The sequence below is a fragment of the Somniosus microcephalus genome, chromosome 9 (genome assembly GCF_052327205.1).
Source record: "Somniosus microcephalus isolate GS21.2 chromosome 9, FLI_Smic_1.0, whole genome shotgun sequence".
Lineage (NCBI taxonomy): Eukaryota > Metazoa > Chordata > Chondrichthyes > Squaliformes > Somniosidae > Somniosus > Somniosus microcephalus.
In genome coordinates, this window is record NC_140995.1 from 205,862,473 (window position 1) to 205,884,550 (window position 22,078).

The following is a 22,078-nucleotide window of genomic DNA, read 5'->3' on the forward strand; positions in this document are numbered from 1 at the left end:
AGCCTTGTTCTGCTCCTACTGTGTTCTAATTCTGTGTTAGATTTCAGGAGATGGTTTTGTTCCTGTTCCTGGCTGGGGTGGAGATCGCCTTTACAGAAGGTAAGTACTGTAGAAAATATAGGGACAGAGTGATCTCCTGGAAGAATTTCGATCGCCTAGATGGGTCGGAGAGGAATTTCCCAGATTTTTTTCTCCCAAATTGGCCATTGGGTCTTTATCTGGTTTTTCGCCTCTCCCGGGAGATCACATGGGTTCGGGTGGATGCAGAGTGATAGAAGATTTGAGGTTAGGATCAGATCAGCCATGATCTTATTGAATGGTGGAGCAGGCTCGAGGGGCCGATTGGCCTACTCCTGCTCCTATTTCTTATGTTCTTATGTTGCATGTTTTGAAAAGACAAAGAAGGTCCTTTGACCAATTCTAAGCAAAGTGGTATTTATTATAATATATTTTTTAATTTGGTATATTCTACAACCCCAAAACTGTACCTCAACGTGAACTCTAATTCAACAACGTTCATAGAAGCTTACAGCACAGAAGGAGGCCATTCGGCCCGTCGTGCCTGTGCTGGCTCTTTGAAAGAGCCGTCATGCTTAGTCTCACATCCCCGCTTTTTGTCAGTAACCCTCTAAGTTCCTCATCATCGAGTACCTGTCCAACTCCCTTTTAAAATTATTTATGGAATCGGCTTCCACCACCTTTTTCAGGTAGTGTGTTCCAGATCCCGACAACTCTGAGTGAAAAAAATTCTCCTCATCGCCCCTCCTAAATCTTTTGCCAATGATTTTAAATCTATGACCTCTGGTTATTGACCCACTCGCCAGAGGGAATAGTTTTTTCTGTATTTACTCTATCAAAACCTCTCATCATCTTGAAAACCTCTAGGTCACCTCTTAACCTTCTCTGTCTCAAGGAGAACATTCCTAACTTTTCCAACCTCTCATAACTGAAGTCCCTCGTTCCTGGTAAACCTCCTCTGTACCCTTTCTAATACCTTTACATCTTTCCTGAAGTGTGGTGCCCAGAATTGTCCACAGTACCTCAGCTGAGGCCTAACCAGTGATTTATAAAGTTCTAGCATGATCCCTTTTGTTTTTATATTCTATTCCTCTATTTATAAACCCAAGTAACCTATAGGCCTTTTTAACCACCTTATCAATTTGCTCTGCCACCTTTTGAGGATTTGTGTATATGGACACCAAGGTCTCTCTGCTCATCTACACTTTTCAAAATCGTGTCATTTACAGTCTTTCCTTATTAGTCCTCCCAGAGTGCATCACTTCATACTTCTCCGCATTGAACGCCATCTGCCGTGCATCTGCCCATTTCACCACCCTGTTTGTCATCTGAAGTCTATAACTATCCTCGTCACTACTACTTTGCCAAGTTTTGTATCATCTGCAAACTTTATAATGCTGCTCCCTTCACCCGAGTCTAGGTCGTTTATAAAAGTTGAAAAGAGTAATGGACCCAAAACTGACCCTTGGGGAACACCACTGCAAACCACCTCCCAGTCTGAAAAACATCCATCCACCACCACCCACTGCTTCCTGTCACAGCCAATTCGGTATCTATACCGCCAGCTTTCCCTTAATCCAATGAGCTTCCATCTTCTTAACAAGCCTCCTGTGTGGCACTTTGTCGATCGCCTTCAGACAGTCCGTATATACAGCATCTACTGCACTACCTTGATCAACCTTCTCTGTTACCTCATCAAAGAATTCAATCAAGTTAGTCAGTCACGATTTGCCTTTAACAAATCCATGCTGGCTCTCCTTGAATAACCCATGCCTTTCCAAATGAAAGTTTATTTTGTCCCTGAAAATAGTTTCCAATAACTTCCCACCACTGATGTTAGGCTGACTGGCCTGTAGTTTCCAGGTTAATCCCTCTTCCTTTCTTGAATAGTGGTATAACATTAGCAACCCTCCAGTCCTCCGACACTACTCCTGTATCCAATGAGGGTTGAGATTGTGACCAATGCCTCTGCTATTTCTACCTTTGCTTCTTTCAGCAACCTAGGATGCATTCCATCTGGACCCAGTGACTCACCAACTTTCAGTAATGCTAACCGTTTTAGTGCATCATCTCTATCTATTACTATCTTGTCCGTAGTTTTCCTCTTCTCTTAGTGTAACCTTCACACTATCCACTTCCTTTGTGAAGACAGATGCAAAATACTCATGTAATACTTTAGCCATGTCCTCTGCCTCTACATGAAGGTTTCCCTTTGGGTCTTTAATAGGCCCAACTTTTCCCCTTGCTAACAGCTTACACTTTATCTAACAGAAGGCAGAGAGTTGGGATAAATGGTTCATTCTCAGACTGGCAATCAGTAACTAGTGGTGTTCCGCAGGGGTCAGTGCTGGGTCCCCAACTCTTTACAATCTATATTAACGATTTGGAGGAGGGGACCGAGTGTAACATATCAAAGTTTGCAGATGATACTAAGATGGGAGGGAAAGTAGTGAGTGAGGAGGACATAAAAAACCTGCAAGGGGACATAGACAGGCTAAGTAAGTGGGCAGAGATTTGGCAGGTGGAATACAATACTGGAAAGTGTGAGGTTATGCACTTTGGCAGGAAAAATCGTAGAGCAAGTTATTATCTTAATGGCAAGAAACTGGAAAGTACTGAAGTACAAAGGGATCTGGGGGTCCTGGTGCACGAAACTCAAAAGGTTAGTATGCAGGTGCAGCAAGTGATTAAGAAGGCCAATGGAATGTTGGCTTTCATTGCTAGGGGGATAGAATATAAAAATAGGGAGGTATTGCTTCAGTTGTACAAGGTATTGGTGAGACCGCACCTGGAATACTGCGTACAGTTTTGGTGTCCATACTTAAGAAAGGACATACTTGCTCTCGAGTCAGTACAAAGAGGGTTCACTCGGTTAATCCCGGGGATGAGGGGATGGACATATGAGGAGAGGTTGAGTAGATTGGGACTCTACTCATTGGAGTTCAGAAGAATGAGAGGAGATCTTATTGAAACATATAAGATTGTGAAGGGGTTGGATCGGGTGGATGCGGGGAAGATGTTCCCGATGATGGGTGAAACTAGAACTAGGGGGCATAGTCTTAGAATAAGGGGCTGCTCTTTCAAAACTAAGATGAGGAGGAACTACTTCACTCAGAGGGTGGTAGGTCCATGGAATATGCTGCCCCAAAAAGCTGTAGAAGCTACATCATTACATAAATTTAAAACAGAAATAGACAGTTTCCCCTTGATCCCTTTAGCCTTAAGAAATATATCCAACTCCTTCTTGAATATATTTAATGTATTAGCCTCCACTGCCTTCTGTGGTAGAGAATTCCACAGGTTCACCAATCTCTGGGTGAAGAAATTCCTCCTCATTTCTGTCCTAACTGGCCTACCCCTTGGACTGTGACCCCTGGTTCTGGACTCCCCGACCATCGGGAGCATCCTTCCTGCATCTAGTCTGTCCAGTCTTGTCAGAATTTTATAAGTTTCAATGAGATCCCCTCTCATTCTTCTAAACTCCAGCGAGTACAAGCCCAACCGTCCCAATCTCTCCTCATACGTCATTCCTGCCATCCCAGGTATCAGCCTGGTGAATCTTCGCTGCACTCCTTCCATGGCAAGAACATCCTTCCTCAGGCGGTTAAGAAGGCAACAGGAACTTTTAGGGTTCAGTTTAATGTTGCCTGCTAATCTTTTCTCGTAACCTCTCTTGGCCTCCTGTATTAACTTTTTCAATTACTTCCTGGTTATTAACTGAATCTTGCTCCTGACACTTGTCATAAGTCGTCTTTTTCTGTTTTATTTTAACTTTTATTTCTTTTGTTAGCCAGGGCGCATTAGCTTTGGATGCTCTACCTTTTCCCTTCAAAGGAATATGCCTAGTTTGTACCTAAACTATCTCTTCCCTAAATGCCTTCCATTGCTCTGTTACTGCTTTACCCTGCACTCTCCTTTTCCAATCTAGCTGTGCTAGGTCCCTTCGTAAATCACTGAAATTACACCTTCCCCAGTTGAGCATTTTTTACCTTTGATATTTTCTGGTTTCTTTCCATAATTACTTTAAACTGGATTATGTTGTGGTCATTTAGCCAGATGATGATCTACTGTAAAGCAGTCGACTTGCCCTTCTTCATTTCCCAGAACCAGATCCAACATTGCTTCCTTCCTTGTTGGACTGGAGACATATTGATCGCGAAAGTTCTCATGTACGCATCAGAAATTCCTCGCCTTCCCTACCCTTAGCACTGTTTTGCCCAGTCTATAATTAGGGCAATTATAAAGTCTCCTAATATTATTACAGGAAACTTTTTTTTATCCAGGACCGACGTGGTGCCGGTTCATCAAAAATTCCGGATAACCAAAAGCTATAGTAAAAGATACGGAGCTGAGAGCTCCGTATAAAGCAATAAACCCTGTTGCTTAGGTTCAGAACAATGGCCACAAGTTCCAAGCATCTCTGTAGCTTAGCAACAGCTGCAGCCACACCCTTGCACAGCAACAGATCGAGGAAGGCAAGTACAATATGAAGTAAAACTTACCTGAACCTATTCCTGAATTTTGCCAGTTAACCGAGATTTCCGGTTATTTAGGTGCCGGTAAATCGAAAGTTTCCTGTACTCTATTCTTGTTGCACAAAGTCTCCTAATATTACTACGCTATTCTTGTTACACACCTTTGAAATTTGCTCATCTACTTCTCACTGTTCAGAGCTCTATTTAAAAAAACTCTGTGCAATGTAACAGCTCCCCCTCTGTTCCTCAACTCAAGCCAAATAGATTCAGTCCAAGAACCATCTAGTATATCCTTTCTATTTAGAACTGTAAATCCTTAATCAATACTACCACGCCCCTCTTTCCTTCTCTATCATTCTTGAATACCTGGTAACCAGGAATATTAAGAACCCATTCCTGGTCTTGTTTGAGTCACGTCTCTGTTAATGCAACGATGTCATAATCCCATGTAGCAATTTGTGCCTGCAGCTCAGCAACCTTATTAGTTACACTACGGACATTGCCATACATACAAATTAATACCTCCTTCATCACTTTTGCTATGTTCCTCAATCTGGTCCCTGCAATTATTGGGATATTTCTATTTTTACTGATGTTTATATCTCTCTGCCCTCTGATCTCATTTCTGCTCCTTTCTGCTATTTTCTGGTTCCACGCCTCCTGCCAAATTAGTTTAAACCCTCCCCAACAGTACTAGTTAACCTCTCAGCGAGAACATTGGTCCCGGCTCTGTACAGATGCCCCTTGCCCCAGTGCCCCAATGCCCCAAGAATCTGAACCCCTCCGGCACCATTTCTCCAGCCACGCATTTACCTGCACTATCTTCCTGTTTCTATACTCACTAGCGCATGGCACTGGGAATAATGCTGAGATTGCTACCTTTTTGAGATCCTGTTTTTTAATCTATTTCTTAGCTCCTGAAACTCTGCCTGAAGGATGTCAACACTTTTTCTACCTATGTCATTGGTTCTAACATGTACCACGGCTTCTGGCTGTTCCACTTACCCTCACCGAATGTCCTGCACCCGCTCTGTAATATCCTTTACCCTGGCACCAGGGAGGCAACATACCATTCGGGAATCCCGTTTGCTGTTACAGAAACTCCTGTCTGTGCCCCTAACTATCAAATTCCCTATGACTACTGCATTTCTACTCTTTTTTCCCCCCCCAGTGTGCAGTCAAATGTCCCATGGTGCCGGTGGTTTGATTCTTACTGCATTCCTCCAAAGAGTCGTCGCCCTCCCCGGTATTCAAAACTGAAAACTGGTTTGCGAGTGCTTGGGGGATTCCTGCACTACCTGTGTCTTCCTCCTACCCTGTCTGGTGGTCACCTATTCTCTCACCTCCTGCACTTTCTGTGGCAGTGGGGTTACCACTTCCTGGAGCATATATTTGAGGAAACTCTCAGACACACAGATGCACTTCAGTGACTCCACAATACATCACCGGAACCAAAACTTGTACAGTGCATTGCTAATACTATAATGTCTTGACATCTTGCCTTTTTTCCCTCTAACTCTCTCTTTTCCTGATAAGTGTTGACTTTTTACTGGGATGCAGTTCCGCAGATACCAGGTACTCCATATAATATCTCGCCCAATAAGCCAGAATCCATGTGTGAGTCTTGATGAATTTCAGTAGGCAATTTGATTGCAGTGGCATCGGAGTTGTGCCTGATCCTGACTTTGTCCAACATTCACATGCGTGCACTTCCAGCAGGGCTTGATGAATAACAATCAGGAGTGAAAATCCTAGTGCTATTTCCCCCCTCCCTCTCCCTATTCTGGGGACACCGAGACAAATTATAGTGCTCTTTCCATCACCCCAGCTGAGGTCAGTTAACCTGACTCTGAATGAAGATTGGACAGTGACCTTCGTGGTTTCTGTGGCTCAGCTACTAACTGAATAAGTAACAATACATCTTAGAGCTTTTCTGGCATTCAAGACTTACAACTTTATTGTAACTAATCTTGTCAAAACAACATTGTACAGCTTTTAATAATGGGAAATTGCAGTAGAGAAGAGGCAAGATTGCAAGTGAAGTCCTTTAACCCGTGTGCTAGCCTCAATCTCCCATTGCAGAAAGAGTCTATTTTACTCATCACTCGAGGTGTTTGTGTTTAACTATTCTTCAGTTCCTTTTTCCCATTTTCTTTGCCTGGACTCCAGCTGTAGCATAGAATTCTGTTGCTGTTGACATGTTAAAGGGCTAGTTGTACATTGGTTACACTCGCTAGATTGTGCGGTGCTCATGTAAACAGGGCACTAAAGATCAACTGTTTTCTGGTCCAGTTCAATGGAACAGACTGGTACAGAATGTATGATGCACATCTAAGTGCCCCCGAGACAAGTTAAATTATTGAACTTTTTTTGCAGTTTTGATGTATCAAATGCCCTTGATTCACTACAGACATTTCCATCCCCATATCTTGGCAATCTGCAAAGCAAAACAGTCTGCTTACTGCTCTGCAATTTTATACATCTGTTAAAAATCATGTGCTTCAAATTAATTTTCCTGCCTGGGGCCTTGGTGCTTATGTGGATTGCTTCACAAAACTTACTTCTGTACATATTGTGCAGCACCTTTTTGGTCAAACTTTTAGTGATCATATTGTCAATCTGGTGAGCGTGTACTTACCGGGTCCATTCTCTGATCTCGCCTCTTCTACTCCTGCTTTCTGAGCCATTTTTACAAACCCAAGTAGATAGTGTAACTAAAATAAAAACAGAAAATGCTGGAAATACTCAGCAGGTCAGGCAGCACCTGTGGAGAGAGAAACAGAGTTAACGTTTCAGGTCGATGACCCTTCGTCAGAACTGGAAAAAGCTGGAGATGGAACAGGTTTTTAAGCAAGGGCAGGGAAAGGGGGGAGGGGAGGAAAGAACAAAAGGAAAGGTCTGTGATTTTTTTTTCTCTCTCCCACATGGCAGTTGTCTTTCATTCTGCCAGTGCCATTTACACTTCATCAAGAGCGATCTTTTGTTTCTTAACTTGTCCCATTATCATCTCCTTTTGCCTTGCACCACCTCGTAATCTCTCTTAATGTCTCTTAATCTCTCCTGCCTTCCATCCTATCACAGACCTTCCCTTTTGTTCTTTCCTCCCCTCCCCCCTTTCCCTGCCCCTGCACTTGCTTAAAAACCTGTTCCATCTCCAGCTTTTTCCAGTTCTGACGAAGGGTCATCGACCTGAAACATTAACTCTGTTTCTCTCTCCACAGGTGCTGCCTGACCGGCTGAGTATTTCCAGCATTTTCTGTTTTTATTTCAGATTTCCAGCATCTGCAGTATTTTGCTTTTGGAGATAGTGCAATTGTCCTGTGTGATGATGCCAAAGTATTTCACTGTAATTGCTCAGCTTTACATCTCTAGTAAATCATGAAAGGGACAAGAGATGACCAATAGAGATTCAGAGCAATTCTGGTAATAGTCTGATCTTCTGGTTGTTGAAGGTCGTCACTTTAAGGGGTTAGGTAGGTCATCCAATATTTTTTTTAAATCAGTTTTGCAAACGCTTTCTTTGAGATATAAATGGTGAATTTGGGGCTGAATTGGGCAGGGGGGTTGGGGCGGTGGTGTCACGTGTATGTCTTAAGCCAGCAACGGGCTTATCCTCTGTCTGATCTCTGTGTGTAAATCTCCCTTTACTCTTTTTCCTGTGGGGACGGTAGCATAGTGGTAATGTTACTGGGCTAGTAATCCAGAGGATTAATTATGTGAGTTCAAATCCCACCACGTTGGGGAATTTAAATTTAGTTAATGGAATAAAAAGATAGTGTCAGTAATGGTGACCATGAAACTATTGGATTGTCGTAAAAACCCATCTGGTCCTTTAGGGAAGGAAATCTGCTGTCCCTACCGATGTGACTCCAGACGCACAACAATGTGGTTGAAACACAAGAATAAGAATAAAACCGGACGGACCACCCGGCATTGACCTCGGCACCGGCTACGGACACGACAACTGCGCACCCAGCCCAGTCGACCCTACAAAGTCCTCACCAACATCTGGGGACTTGTGCCAAAATTGGGAGAGCTGTCCCACAGACTAGTCAAGCTCACAATTATACCTTTCAGCCAGTGTTCCAAACCACCTCCACCATCCCTGGGTATGTCCTATCCCACCGGTGGTGGCACAGTGGTATACAGTCAGGAAGGAGTGGCCCTGGGAGTTCTCAACATTGACTCCGGACCCCATGTCTCATGGCTTCAGGTCAAGCATGGACAAGGAAACCGCCTGCTGATTACCACCTAACGCCTTCCCTTAGCCGATGAATCAGTACTCCTCCATGTTGAACACCACTTGGAAGAAGCACAGAGTAGCAAGGGCACAAAACAGGGGACGTCAGTGGCCGAGCTGGCTGAGTCCTGAAGGACATGGCTGCCAGTCTGGTGGTGAGGGAACGCGAGGGGAAAAACCTAAAATAACAACAGAAAATGCTGGAAAAACTCAGCAGGTCAGGCAACATCCGTGGAGAGAAATTTGAGTTGACGTTTCGGGTCGAACCCTTCTTCAAAACTGGAAAGAAAAGAAAATAGATGCCGTTTCCTGCTCTCGCCCCGAACTTGACAATTTCATTCACTTTGCCTGCAATTTCCACCCTTCCCTCACCTTCACATGGTCCATCTCTGACTCTTCCCTTCCCTTCCTCGACTTCTCCGTCTCCATCTCTGGGGATAGGTTATCGACCAATATTCACTACAAGCCCACTGACTCCCACAGCTACCTGGACTACACTTCCTCCCACCCCGCTTCCTGTAAGGACTCTATTCCATTCTCCCAGTTTCTCCGTCTCCGCCGTATCTGCTCCGACGATGCCACCTTCCACACCAGTGCTTCAGACATGTCTTCCTTTTTCCGCAACCGAGGATTCCCCTCTACCGTGGTTGACACTGCCCTCGACCGTGTCAGTTCTATCTCCCACACTTCTGCCCTCACCCCTGCCCCTCCCTCCCGGAACCACGATAGGGTTCCCCTTGTCCTCACCTTTCACCCCACCAGCCTCCACATTCAACGGATCATCCTCCGGCATTTCCGCTACCTCCAAAGTGATCCCACCACCAAACGTATCTTCCCCTCCCCTCCCCTTTCAGCATTCCGTAGGGACCGCTCCTTCCGAGACACCCTAGACCGCTCCTCTATCACCCCTAACAGCCCTTCCCCTTCGCCTGGCACCTTCCCGTGCAAGCGGAGGAGATGTAACACCTGCCCCTATACCTTCCCCCCTTCCCACTGTCCAGGGCCCCAAACACCCCTTCCAGGTGAAACAGCGATTTACTTGTACTTCTCGCAATCTAGTATACTGTATTCGCTGCTCACGATGCGGTCTACATTGGGGAGACCAAACGCAGATTGGGTGACTGCTTTGCGGAACACCTCAGTTCAGTCCGTAAGGGTGACCCCGAGCTTCCGGTCGCCTGTCATTTTAATTCACCGCTCCATTCCCACTCAGACCTCACTGTCCTTGGCCTCTTGTATTGTTCCACGGAAGCTCAACGTAAACTCGAGGAACAGCACCTCATCTTCCAATTAGGCACTCTGCAGCCTTCCGGACTCAATATCGAGTTCAACAATTTCAGATCCTAACCTCGGCCCCCATTACATTTTTTCCTGTAACTTTTCCACTCCTTCCCCCCCCCCCCCTTTCCTTTTGGTTTTTCTCTCACACCTGGCAGCTATCTCTTGCCCTGCCAGTACACTTCACACCTAATCTCAGCCTATTACCATCTCGTCTAGCTTCGAATACCTTTTATTGTCTCTTTTACTTCTTTTGTTTCTTTTAATTCTTTTGTCCGATCGCAGCCCTGCCTTCGATCTATTTTCTTTTCTTTCCAGTTTTGAAGAAGGGTTCGACCCGAAACGTCAACTCAAATTTCTCTCCACGGATGTTGCCTGACCTCCTGAGTTTTTCCAGCATTTTCTGTTGTTATTTCGGATTTCCAACATCTGCAGTATTTTGCTATCTTACTAGGGGAAAAACCTACATGACCTCGTCCTCACCAATCTACCTGTCACAGATGCATCTGTTCATGACAGCATTGGTAGCAGTGACCACGTCATTGTGGAGACGAAGTCCTGTCTTCATACTGAGGACACCCTCCATCGTGTTGTGTGGCACTACCACCGTGCTAAATGGGATAGATTCATAACAGATCTAGCAGCTCAAAATTGGGCATCCATGAGGTGCTGCAGCAGAATTGTATTCCACCACAATCTGTAACCTCATGGCCTGGCATATCCCTCACTGTACCATTACCATCACGCCAGGGAACCAACCCTGGTTCAATAAGGAATGTAGAAGAGCATGCCAGGTGCTGCACCAGGCGTACCTAAAAATGAGGTTGAAAGCTGCATGTATGCTTAAAAGCGGAAGCAGCATGCTATAGACAGGGCTCAGCGATTCGTACAATCAACAGATCAGATCAAAGCTTGGCAGTTCTACCACATCCAGTCGTGAATGGTGGTGGACCATTAAACAACTAACGGGAGGCAGAGGCTCCATGAATATTCCCATCCTCAATGATGGTGGAGCCCAACACGTGAGTGCAAAAGACAAGGCTGAAGCATTTGCAACCATCTTCAGCCAGAAGTGCCAAGTGGATGATCCATATCGGCCTCTTCCTGAGGTGCCCACCATCACAGTAGCCAGTCTTCAGCCAATTCGATTCACTCCACGAGATATCAAAAAACAGCTGAGCACACTGGATACAGCAAAGGCTATGGGCCCCTGCAACATCCTGGCTATCGTGCTGAAGACTTGTGCTCCAGAACTAGCCGCGCCTCTAGCCAAGCTGTTCCAGTACAGCTACAACACTGGCATCCACCTGACAAAGTGGAAAATTGCCCAGGTATGTTCTGTCCATAAAAAGCAGCACAAATCCAATCCGTCCAATCACCGCCCCATCAGCCTACTCTCAATCATCAGCAAAGCGATGGAAGGTGTCATCAACAGTACTATTAAGCGGCACTTAGTCACCAATAACCTGTTCACTGATGCCCAGTTTGGGTTCTGCCAAGACTACTCGGCTCCCAACCTAATTACAGCCTTGGTCCAAACATGGACAAAGGAGCTGAATTCCAGAGGTGAGGTGAGAGTGACTGCCCTTGACATCAAGGCAGCATTTGACTGAGTGTGGCCTCAAGGAGCCCTAGTAAAACTGAAGTCAATGAAAATCGGGGGGCGGGGGGGAACTCTCCTGGCTGGAGTCATACCTAGCACAAAGGAAGATGGTTGTGGTGGTTAGAGGTCAATCATCACAGCCCCAGGACATCGCTGCAGGAGTTCCTCAGGGCAGTGTCCTAGGCCCAACCATCTTCAGCTGCTTCATCAATGACCTTCCCTCTAACATAAGGTCAGAAATGGGGATATTCACTGATGACTGCACAGCGTTCAGTGCCATTCACAACTCCTCAGATAATGAAGCAGTCCATGCCCGCATGCAACAAGACCTGGACGACGTTCAGGCTTGGGTTGATAAGTGACAGGTAACATTTGCGCCACACAAGTGCCAGGCAATGACTATCTCCAACAAGCGAAAGTCTTAACAACCGCCCCTTGATATTCAATGGCATTACCATCGCCGAATCCCCCACCATCAACATCTTGGGGGCCACCATTGACCAGAAACTTAACTGGACCAGCCACATAAATACTGCGGCAACAAGAGCAGGTCAGAGGCTAGGTATTCTGCGGCGAGTGTCTCACCTCCTGACTCCCCAAAGCCTTTCTACCATCTACAAGGCACAAGTAAGGAGTGTGATGGAATACTCTCCACTTGCCTGGATGAGTGCAGCTCCAAGAACACTCGAAGCTCAACACCATCCAGGACAAAGCAGCCCGCTTGATTGGCACCCCATCCAGCACCTTAAACAGTCACTCCCACCACTATCGGTGTACCGTGGCTGCAGTGTGTTCCATCTACAAGATGCACTGCAACAACTCGCCAAGGATTCTTCAGCAGCACCTCCCAAACCCGCAACCTCTTCCACCTAGAAGGACAAGGGCAGCAGGCGCATGGGAACACCACCAGCTCCAAGTTCCCCTCCAAGTCACACACCATCCTGACTTGGACGTATATCAGTGATCCTTCATCGTCGCTGGGACAAAATCCTGGAGCTCCGTCCCTAACAGCACTGTGGGAGTACCTTCACCACACGGACTGCCATGGTTCACCACCACCTTCTGGCCCCCAGATGTTAGTGAGGAGGACTTTGCAGGGTTGACTTGGCTGAGTGTGCCTTTGCCATGTCCGAAGTCGATGCCGGATGGTCAATGTTCCCTCTTTTTTTCAGTGCATGAACCCTTTAACTGGGTGTGCGGCCCATTCAAATTTTCATGCATGCGCGTTTTTCCCATTTAAAAGCCGGTGAGCAGCCTGCACGGGACCTCCAGACCGCTGCATGGTCGCGTAGCTTAACGGGAACATTGCAGGTGGTCCATCTGGTTTCTCCTAGCGGTTTGATACAACTGAGTGGCTTGCTAGGCCATTTCAGGCAGCTAAGAGTCAACCACGTTGCTGTGGGTCTGGAGTCACATAGTCCAGACCAGGTAAGGGCAGCACATTTCTTTTCCTCTAATTATAATGGAGCTCGTTTCCCAGGACTTGCTTTTTGGCAAGTCTGGTGTGGTGATAAGAATTCTTCAATAAGATGGAGAGTGAAATAGTTGATTCAGAGACTAGGGTCCTGAATTTAAATAAAGGAAACTACGATGGTATGAGGCGCGAGTTGGCTAGGATGGATTGGGGAACGTTACTTAAAGGGTTGATGGTGGATACATAGAAACATAGAAGATAGGAGCAAGAGTAGGCCATTCGGCCCCTCGAGCCTACTCCGCCATTCCATGAGATCATGGCTGATCATCCAAACTCAGTACCCTGTCCCTCCCTTCTCCCCATATCCCTTGATCCCTTTAGCCTTAAGAAATATATCTAACTCCTTCTTGAATATATAGGCAATGGCAAACATTTAAAGATCGCATGGATGAACTACAGAATTTGTTCATCCCTGTTTGGCATAAAAATAAATTTAAAAAAGTGACTCAACAAGGGAAATTAGGGATAGCATAAGATCCAAGGAGAGGACATATAAATTGGCCAGAAAAAGCAGCAAACTTGAGGATTGGGAGCAGTTTAGGATTCAGCAAAGGAGGACAAAGGGATTAAGGGGGGGAAATAGATTGAGAGTAAGCTTGCACTGAACATAAAAACTGACTGTAAAAGCTTCTATAGATATGTGAAGAGAAAAAGATTGGTGAAGTCAAGCGTAGGTCCCTTGCAGTCAGAATCAGGGGAATTTATAATGGGGAACAAAGAAATGGCAGACCAATTAAATACATATTTTGGTTCTGTCTTCACAAAGGAGGACACAAATAACCTCCCCAGAGATGTCGGGGAACATAGGGTCTAATGAGAGGGAGGAATTGAATGAAATCAGTATTTGTAGGGAAATGGTGTTAGGGAAATTGACGGGATTGAAGCCGATAAATCCCCAGGGCCTGATAATCTACATCCTAGGGTACTTAAGGAAGTGGCCCTAAAATAGTAGATGCATTGCTGGTCATCTTCCAAAATTGTATAGACTCTGGAACAGTTCCCATGGATTGGAGGATAGCTAATGTAACCCCACTATTTAAAAAAGGTGGTAGAGAGAAAAGGGGGAATTATAGACCGGTAAGCCTGACATCAGTAGTGGGGAAAATGCTGGAGTCCATTATAAAAGATGTAATAGCAGAGCACTTGGAAAACAGTGACAGGATCGGACAAAGTCAACATGGATTTACAAAAGGTAAATCATGCTTGACTAATCTGGAATTTTTTGAGGATGTAACTGGTAGAATAGATAAGGGAGAACCAGTGGATGTGGTGTATTTGGACTTTCAGAAGGTCCTGCATAAGAGATTAGCATGCAAAGATAAAGCACATGGGATTGGGGGTAAGGTACTGTCTTGGATAGAGAACTGGTTGGCAGACAGGAAGCAAAGAGTTAGAGTGAACTGGTCTTTTTCCGATTGGCAGGCAGGACCCCAGCTATTCACAATATATATAAATGATCTATCTCCCAAGTTTGCAGACAAAGCTGGGTGGGCATGTGTGCTGTGAGGAGGATGCAGAGAAACTCCAGTATGATTTGGACAGGTTTGGTGATTGGGCAGATGCAGTATAATGTGGATAAATGCGAGGTTATCCATTTCGGTGGCAAAAACAGGAAGACAGATTATTATCTGAACGGCAATAGATTGGGAAAAGGGGAAGTGCAACGAGACCTGGGTGTCCTTGTGCACCAGTCACTGAAGGTAAGCATGCAGGTGCAGCAGACGGTTAAGAAGGCAAATGGCATGTTGGCCTTCATAGCGAGAGGATTCGAGTACAGGAGGAAGGATGTCTTGCTGCAGTTGTACAGGGCCTTGGTGAGTATTGTGTGCAGTTTTGGCCGCCTTATCTGAGGAATGACGTATGAAGAGAGATTGGGTCGATTAGGCTTATATTCGCTAGAGTTTAGAAGAATGAGAGGGGATCTCATTGAAACTTATAAAATTCTAACAGGACTAGACAGACTAGATGCAGGAAGGATGTTCCCGATGGCGGGGGAGTCCAGAACCAGGGGTCACAGTCTAAGGATAAAAGGGGTAAGCCATTTAGGACTGAGATGAGGAATTTCTTCACCGAGAGTGGTGAACCTGTGGAATTCTCTACCACACAAGGCAATTGAGGTCAATTCATTAAATATATTCAAGAAGGAGTTAGATATATTCCTTAAGGCTAAAGGGATCAAGGGATATGAGGAGAAAGCAGGGACAGGGTACTGAATTTGGATGATCAGCCATGATCTCATTAAATGGCGGAACAGGCTCGAGGGGCCGAATGGCCTACTCCTGCTCCTATCTTCTATGTTTCTCTAAAAAGATGGGCAATCCTTTTTGAAGCACTCTCTGGCACAAATGTTGTCTGACTGGTTCCTTGCTTGATTTGTTTTTCTGTAAATCCTTTTCATTGAACTCTGAAGAAACATGAATGTGACTTGATGGATTTCCATTCTTTCTTTGCTTTATAAATCACCTGTTTAAAAACAATTATTTTAAAACATTTATTCCAATTTTAGGTTATGCTTTGGATCCAACGGTAGACCACAGTGAAGCACCAGGAGGGTATATGTATATTGGTAGCGTGGAAGATGCTGAGAAGAATCAAGGTAAATACCTTCCATTCAAAAATGGTATACTTTGATACCAGACCTTTCATTGAGTCATAGGGTTTGGTTTCCAGTGCATTACTGTGATGCCCGATATATGTAATGGCAACATTTTGATTCTAGAATGTATTCACTGCAGCTTAATTTCATGGGAAAAATGAATAATATTGAGGGCTGATACCGCTATATTTTTATTAATTAATGATTTACTGGTATTTGTAATGTTCCCCACCCCCTTCCCTTCCCTTCTCTCCTGCAGGTGTTGACTTCCTTGTTCCACAGGTGGCAGTTACTTTCTGGTACCTTGCTCAAGAGACCATCATTCATGTAAATTTTATTTGACATGTTTAAAAGTACATCCTGTGAGTCAGATTGCATGAAGGTGTAACTCCATCCGTGGACGGAGCTGCTGCAGTTGCCATTGGTGAAAGAATTGCCACATTAATAACACCATCCTTTATGTCCAAGGACTTTGGTCCTATTTTTCTTTCAGTCTTTCTAAAATTGTTGCCATAATTTCTCTCCCCAGTTTAGGTCAGTTTATTTTTCCTTCACGCCTCACCTTTCTTAGCAGAAAGTGGTTTAATCCAAAACCAGCTTGAACAGTTTAACAAAAAGCCACGCAGCTAGGAAACTGGGTGGTGCGGTGGGTAGACACCGGCACTTCACATCTGGAACTTGGGTCTAATCCAGCCCAGATTGGACGAATCCTATGAAATTGGCCGTCTTATTCAGGCAGGTCTAAGAATGGTTGGTGTGGGAAAAGGGGAAAAAATGTTCGACTGGTGCAGTAAAGGGGTACTGATCCTAGGTTGGAGCTGAGGCACTTTGTTGGGCCAGAGAAAAGTTATACATGACCTGGGAGTGGTTGATGCTGACATTGAGTGCCTGAAATGAAAAGTATTCCAGTCCCTCAACTGATGAGCACAATTTGGTCTCTTTAAAACCATCCTTAGTTTCTCCAAGCAGTTTTTAAAATTACAATATGCTCATAAATGACCATCTGCAGCTAGTTCACAGCACTTAAAGGCCCTCTCATGCCAAACAGCTGTTTTTAAAATGAACAAGAATAATGTCTCATTTTTATATTTAATCTGGGAAAGTATCAATTTCTACTTGAGTAAGATTCTTGCAGATAACCGATGACCACTATTAAAACAAACTTAACTTGATTTTGCAAAGAATCCAGGGTGTTTAATGCTGTCATTGGCAAACCAGATTGCAGTGGAAGTGGGAAGTATTCCAGTTTGCAAATGACAGCCTATTTCGCGCATAAGTGACAGAAATTAAAACCAGAATAAAGCTGTCTAGGAACATGAGCTAGTTTACTTGGAGGCAAATTGGTACTAGTATCAGTGGATATTCGATCTAAAGAAGACTGGCAAAACTAAGGAAATGCAATACCAGTCAGGAGTTGCTGAGTTCTAATTTCCTGCTTTTTGTGTAATGTTAAAATGTTTGATTTCAGGTGCCATTTATGCTACTAGCAAAATACTAAATTAATTCCCCATTACAATACTAACTTACACCTCTCTGTGCACAAGTGCATCGGCTAATGTTGAGTGCATTTTGAAGGTATCGTATCATGCTCAGTAATACACTACTATATGCTCTATATTGGGTGATGCATTTTTCATAACATTTACAAAAAATGATATTTGGTTGCCTGACCTTTATGTATATCAGAGTTCAAGACTTTGTATGGGTATGTGACAGGGAATTGCTTCAAGCTTCTGTGTCTTGTTTAAATGAAACAGTGATGCTGTAACTTTTAACTGTAGTTTATTTGCTGTCAGGCAGGGGGCACCCAGTACTGTACTGCAAACTTGTAATGTTACAAACACTTTCAAATCATTTATGCTACTTTAGTACTGCTTTAAAGGGAACTCATTATTGCAGGGGAGGAAGTACCTTCCTCCTAAAGCACGCTCTGGAAAAACTTTCAAAAAGGTAACAGCCCCCTGGTTGAGAGAAGATACACTCACAAGTAGCAACTTCAGAGACCCTCCCCATCCAGTCCCCCGTCAGCCTGGTGATGGATCTGGATCTGTCTTTCTTCCACTTGGTACCATTTGTTTCAATGGGGATTGGTATGTGATGGAATGATTGCTGTTTTTATTTGCTTTGAATTGCTGCTGATGTGTGAGTTCAGTTTTAGTCCTTACTTGCACAACAATGTATTTGAAACATTGCTGAATGTCATGTGCCATTTTGGAAAAGCCCATGTTAGTTGATACGGGTTTGCTGTGCCTATTAAGGTATGTGCTAACATGCCTTTTATTTTTACTTTAAAATCATGCAGGGCTTACAGTGTTTGAGTCTGGCAAAAAGAAAACAGAAAAGCGAAAGAAATTAAAAGAACCCAACCCAGCAAATATTGATGGTTTTCAGGGGCCTTGGGCAAAGTATGTGGATGAAAAGGATGTGGCCAAACCATCAGAGGTCAGTTTATCTACTTACTTTAGCCTTGGCAAAGAAGGAAAAGCTAGATGAATTTAGAATTCACATGTGCTTCAGTAAAATGTACAAAAATTGAGTAGTCTAAATAATTGTAGTTGCTTTTTGTTATCTATCAATTATGACAGTGGCAGTAACTGTCTTTTGTGAGCTGGAAAAGTACTTATTTTTTCAACATAAGTGCACATTTTTGGAATGAGAATGTTTTGCCAAATAACAATAATTGGCAAACTTTACATAGTAAAGGTGAGCTGTCAGTTTTTGTTGCGAGTAAGGTCTGCACTACGAGTATGGATGGTGGAGTATTTGTGCACTTCTTGGCCCGGAATTAATTTAACCAAGCAATTCCTTTTGAAATGCTCTTTTCAGGGAAAATGTAGTCTTATTGAATGTACCTGTGTATCACTTCCCTGCTGGAGGGAGTGGGCATGTGCTCTGCTGCTCTTGATTTGACCATTAGGGGGGGCATTGGACAGTGACTGACTCGGATCAGCTTCCTCCAGCAGTTCTCCTTTACCGGTGGTGAAAGGCACAATCACAGATCAGAAACTTGCTGTGTGGGGAAAGGATCTTGAGCACCAATCTGAGCTATGTGATCATGCCGCAATAAGTTTTTTTTAAATGTGCACTAATCAATTTCCCTGAAGGCGTATGTTCTACTAAATTTTTACGTACCCGCCCTTTACTAATGGGCATACTGAACTTTGCTTTGAATCCCTGCAGATATGCTGACAAAAACCTTCACACAGTCTACAGCAAGCCTGCATAAAATGCACACACTGTCCCTACTGCACACAAAATAGCTGGCCTGCCAACGGAAGTGTGAATGTTTCTGTAAAAATAGCATGTAAAATTGTATTTTAGCAGTAAGTGCAAATGCTGACTTGCTAAATATTTTACTTACAAATAACCATAACCTTGCTTCATTAAATTGAGAGGCTGTTTGACACAGATGACATAGATTATTAGGACCTCTCTCTGAACTTGAATTTGTGCGACTTCTATTAAAGTCAAGTATTCTAGTATTAAATGTAATTTCTTGTACTGTCGTTCAAATGCATAAGATAGCAATAATGTAAGACATATTACTGAAGGTGATGGGTAGCATTTGGTTACAGGTATGGTAAAATCGTCCAATAACTTCACTATTCACAATAACACTCACTATTGTGCATTCTGGATTTTTTTTAATGTTTGCTCAGTAATTTGCTTCAAACAAACTCAATACACTTGCAGTAGTGACCATCAGTTGGGGGGGAAAAAGCTTCAAAATGCAGCTCTTTTAATGGCTTGATCCACGTATTCATGGCAGAAATAACTTTCCCCACTTCTCTGGAGGATAGAAATGTAATATTGCTTTATTTAGCCTCTGCTTACTGCTCCACTTGAATCGAAGAATAGCTGAGGAAAAGGAACAAAAGTCCCGTCTCAGTAACCAGTCAGCCTCATTGTTGTGAACATGTCTAGGAGGCAATTTTATATGTTGGCTTCAGAAAGCATGCTGAACAAATATGTAATGGTATTTTCCCGTCATATTCTGATAAGGAGCTGGGGAAGGATTCACTTGATTTCTCTCTCTCAATGTCACTGTACATCAACAATATAGAGTGCAATGTTAATCAGTATCCTCAATGGCACCTGCTGCCAACAATAAATGGACCAAAGCCAGTATAGAAGCACTGCAGAAAGTTCGCAATATACTTACAAAATAATTTTAGGGCAGTTATTTTTAAGTTTTGAGATTCAGATGCCAGTTATACAACATTTATACGAACATAAGAATTTTTAAAAATTTGTTCCTGGGATATGGGCGTCGCTGGCAAGGCCAGCATTTAATGCCCCTCCCTAATTGCCCTTGAGGAACATAAGAACATAAGAAGTAAGAGCAGGAGTAGGCCATACGGCTCCTCGAGCCTGCTCCGCCATTCAATAAGATCATGGCTGATCATCGACCTCAACTCCACTTTCCCGCCCGATCTCCATATCCCTTGATTCCCCTAGAATACAAAAATCTATCTATCTCAGCAATTAATATACTCAACGATTCAGCATCCACAGCCCTTTGGGGTAGAGGATTCTAAAGCTTCATAACCTTCCAAGTGAAGAAATTCCTCCTCATCTCAGCCTTAAATGGCCAACCCCTTATCCTGAGACTATACCTTCTCGACCCTTCTGCCAATGGGAACAGTTTCTCTCTATCTACTCTGTCCAGACCCCTCGTGATTTTGAACACCTCTATCAAATCGCCTCTCAATCTTCTCTGCTCCAAGGAGAACAACCCCAGCTTCTCCAGTCTATCCACGTAACTGAAGCCCCTCATCCCTGGAACCATTCTGACTTTCCAGCCAGAGGAAACAACCTCTCAGCATCTGCCCTGTCGATCCCCCTCAGAATCTTATATGTTTCAATGAAATCACCTCTCATTCTTCTAAACTCCAGAGTATAGGCCCAATCTACTCAATCTCTCCTCGTAGGACAATCCTCTCGTCCCAGGGATCAATCTAGTGAACCTTTGTTGCACCACCTCTAAGGCAAGTGTATCCTTCCTCAGATAAGGAGACCAAAACTGTGCACAGTACTCCAGGTGTGATCTCACCAAAGCCCTGTACAATTGTAGTAAGACTTCCTTACTTTTGTACTCCAACCCCCTTGCAATAAAGACCAACCTGCCATTTGCCTTCCTAATTGCTTGCTATATACCTCACTGTGTTTCCTGTACAAGGACACACAAATCTCTCTCAGCACCAACATTTAATAGTTTCTCACCTTTTAAAAAAAATTCTGTTTTTCTATTCTTCTTACCAAAGAGAATAATCTCACATTTCCTCACATTATACTCCACCTGCCACCTTATTGCCCACTCACTTAACCTGTCTATATCCCTTTGCAGGCTCCTCAAACTTATTTTCCCACCTATCATAGAATGGTTACAGCATGGAAGAAGGCCATTCAGCCCATCAAGCCTGTGCCGACTCTCAGCTAGTCCCACTCCCCTGCCCTCTCCCCGTAGCCCTGCAAATGTTTTTCCTTTAGATACTTATCCAATTCCCTTATGAAAGATAAGATTAAGTCTGCCTCCACCACCCTTTCAGGCAGTGCATTCCAGATCGTAACTACTCACTGCGTAAAACGTTTTTTCTACATTGCCTTTGGTTCTTTTGCCAGTCACCTTAAATCTGTGTCCTCTGGTTCTCGACCCTTCTGCCAATGGGAACAGCTTCTCTCTACCTACTCTGTCTGGACCCCTCATGATTTTGAACACCTCTATCAAATCGCCTCTCAATCTTCTCTGCTCCAAGGAGAACAACCCCAGTTTCTCCAGTCTATCCACGTAACTGAAGCCCCTCATCCCTGGAACCATTCTTGTAAATCTTTTCTGCACCCTCTCTAAGGCCTTCACATTCTTCCTAAAATGCGGTGCCCAGAATTAGACGTGGATGCATTGGTTGTCATCTTCCAAAATTCTATAGATTATGGAACAGTTCCTGCAGATTGGAGGGTGGCAAATGTAACCCCACTATTTAAAAAAGGAGGGAGAGAGAAAACAGGGAACTACAGACCGGTTATCCTAACATCAGTAGTAGGGAAAATGCTAGAGTCTATTATAAATGTGATAACAGGACACTTAGAAAATATCAACGGGATTAGACAAAGTCAACGTGGATTTATGAAAGGGAAATCGTGTTTGACAAACCTACTGGAGTTTTTTGAGGATGTAACTGGTAGAATAGATATGGGAGAACCAGTGGATATGGTGTATTTGGATTTTCAGAAGGCCTTTGATAAAGTCCCACATAAGCGGTTAGTGTGCAAAATTAAAGCACATGAGATTGGGGGTAATATACTGGCATAGATTGAAAATTGGTTAACAGACAGGAAACCGAGAGTAGGAATAAATGGGTCTTTTTTGGGGTGGCAGGCGGTGACTAGTAGGGTA

The 22,078-nt window shown here is 43.9% G+C and overlaps 1 protein-coding gene across 1 annotated transcript in view; it reads left to right on the plus strand.

Moving 5' to 3' along the window:
- cdc40 (cell division cycle 40 homolog (S. cerevisiae)) overlaps window positions 1–22,078 on the plus strand; it is a 148,689-nt gene that overhangs the window by 48,083 nt on the left and 78,528 nt on the right. Inside the window, exons 4-5 of the mRNA XM_085997797.1 lie at window positions 15,595–15,684; window positions 17,987–18,126. Of these exons, the coding sequence (XP_085853923.1) occupies window positions 15,595–15,684; window positions 17,987–18,126 (230 nt within the window). The remainder of the gene's footprint in view (window positions 1–15,594; window positions 15,685–17,986; window positions 18,127–22,078) is intronic.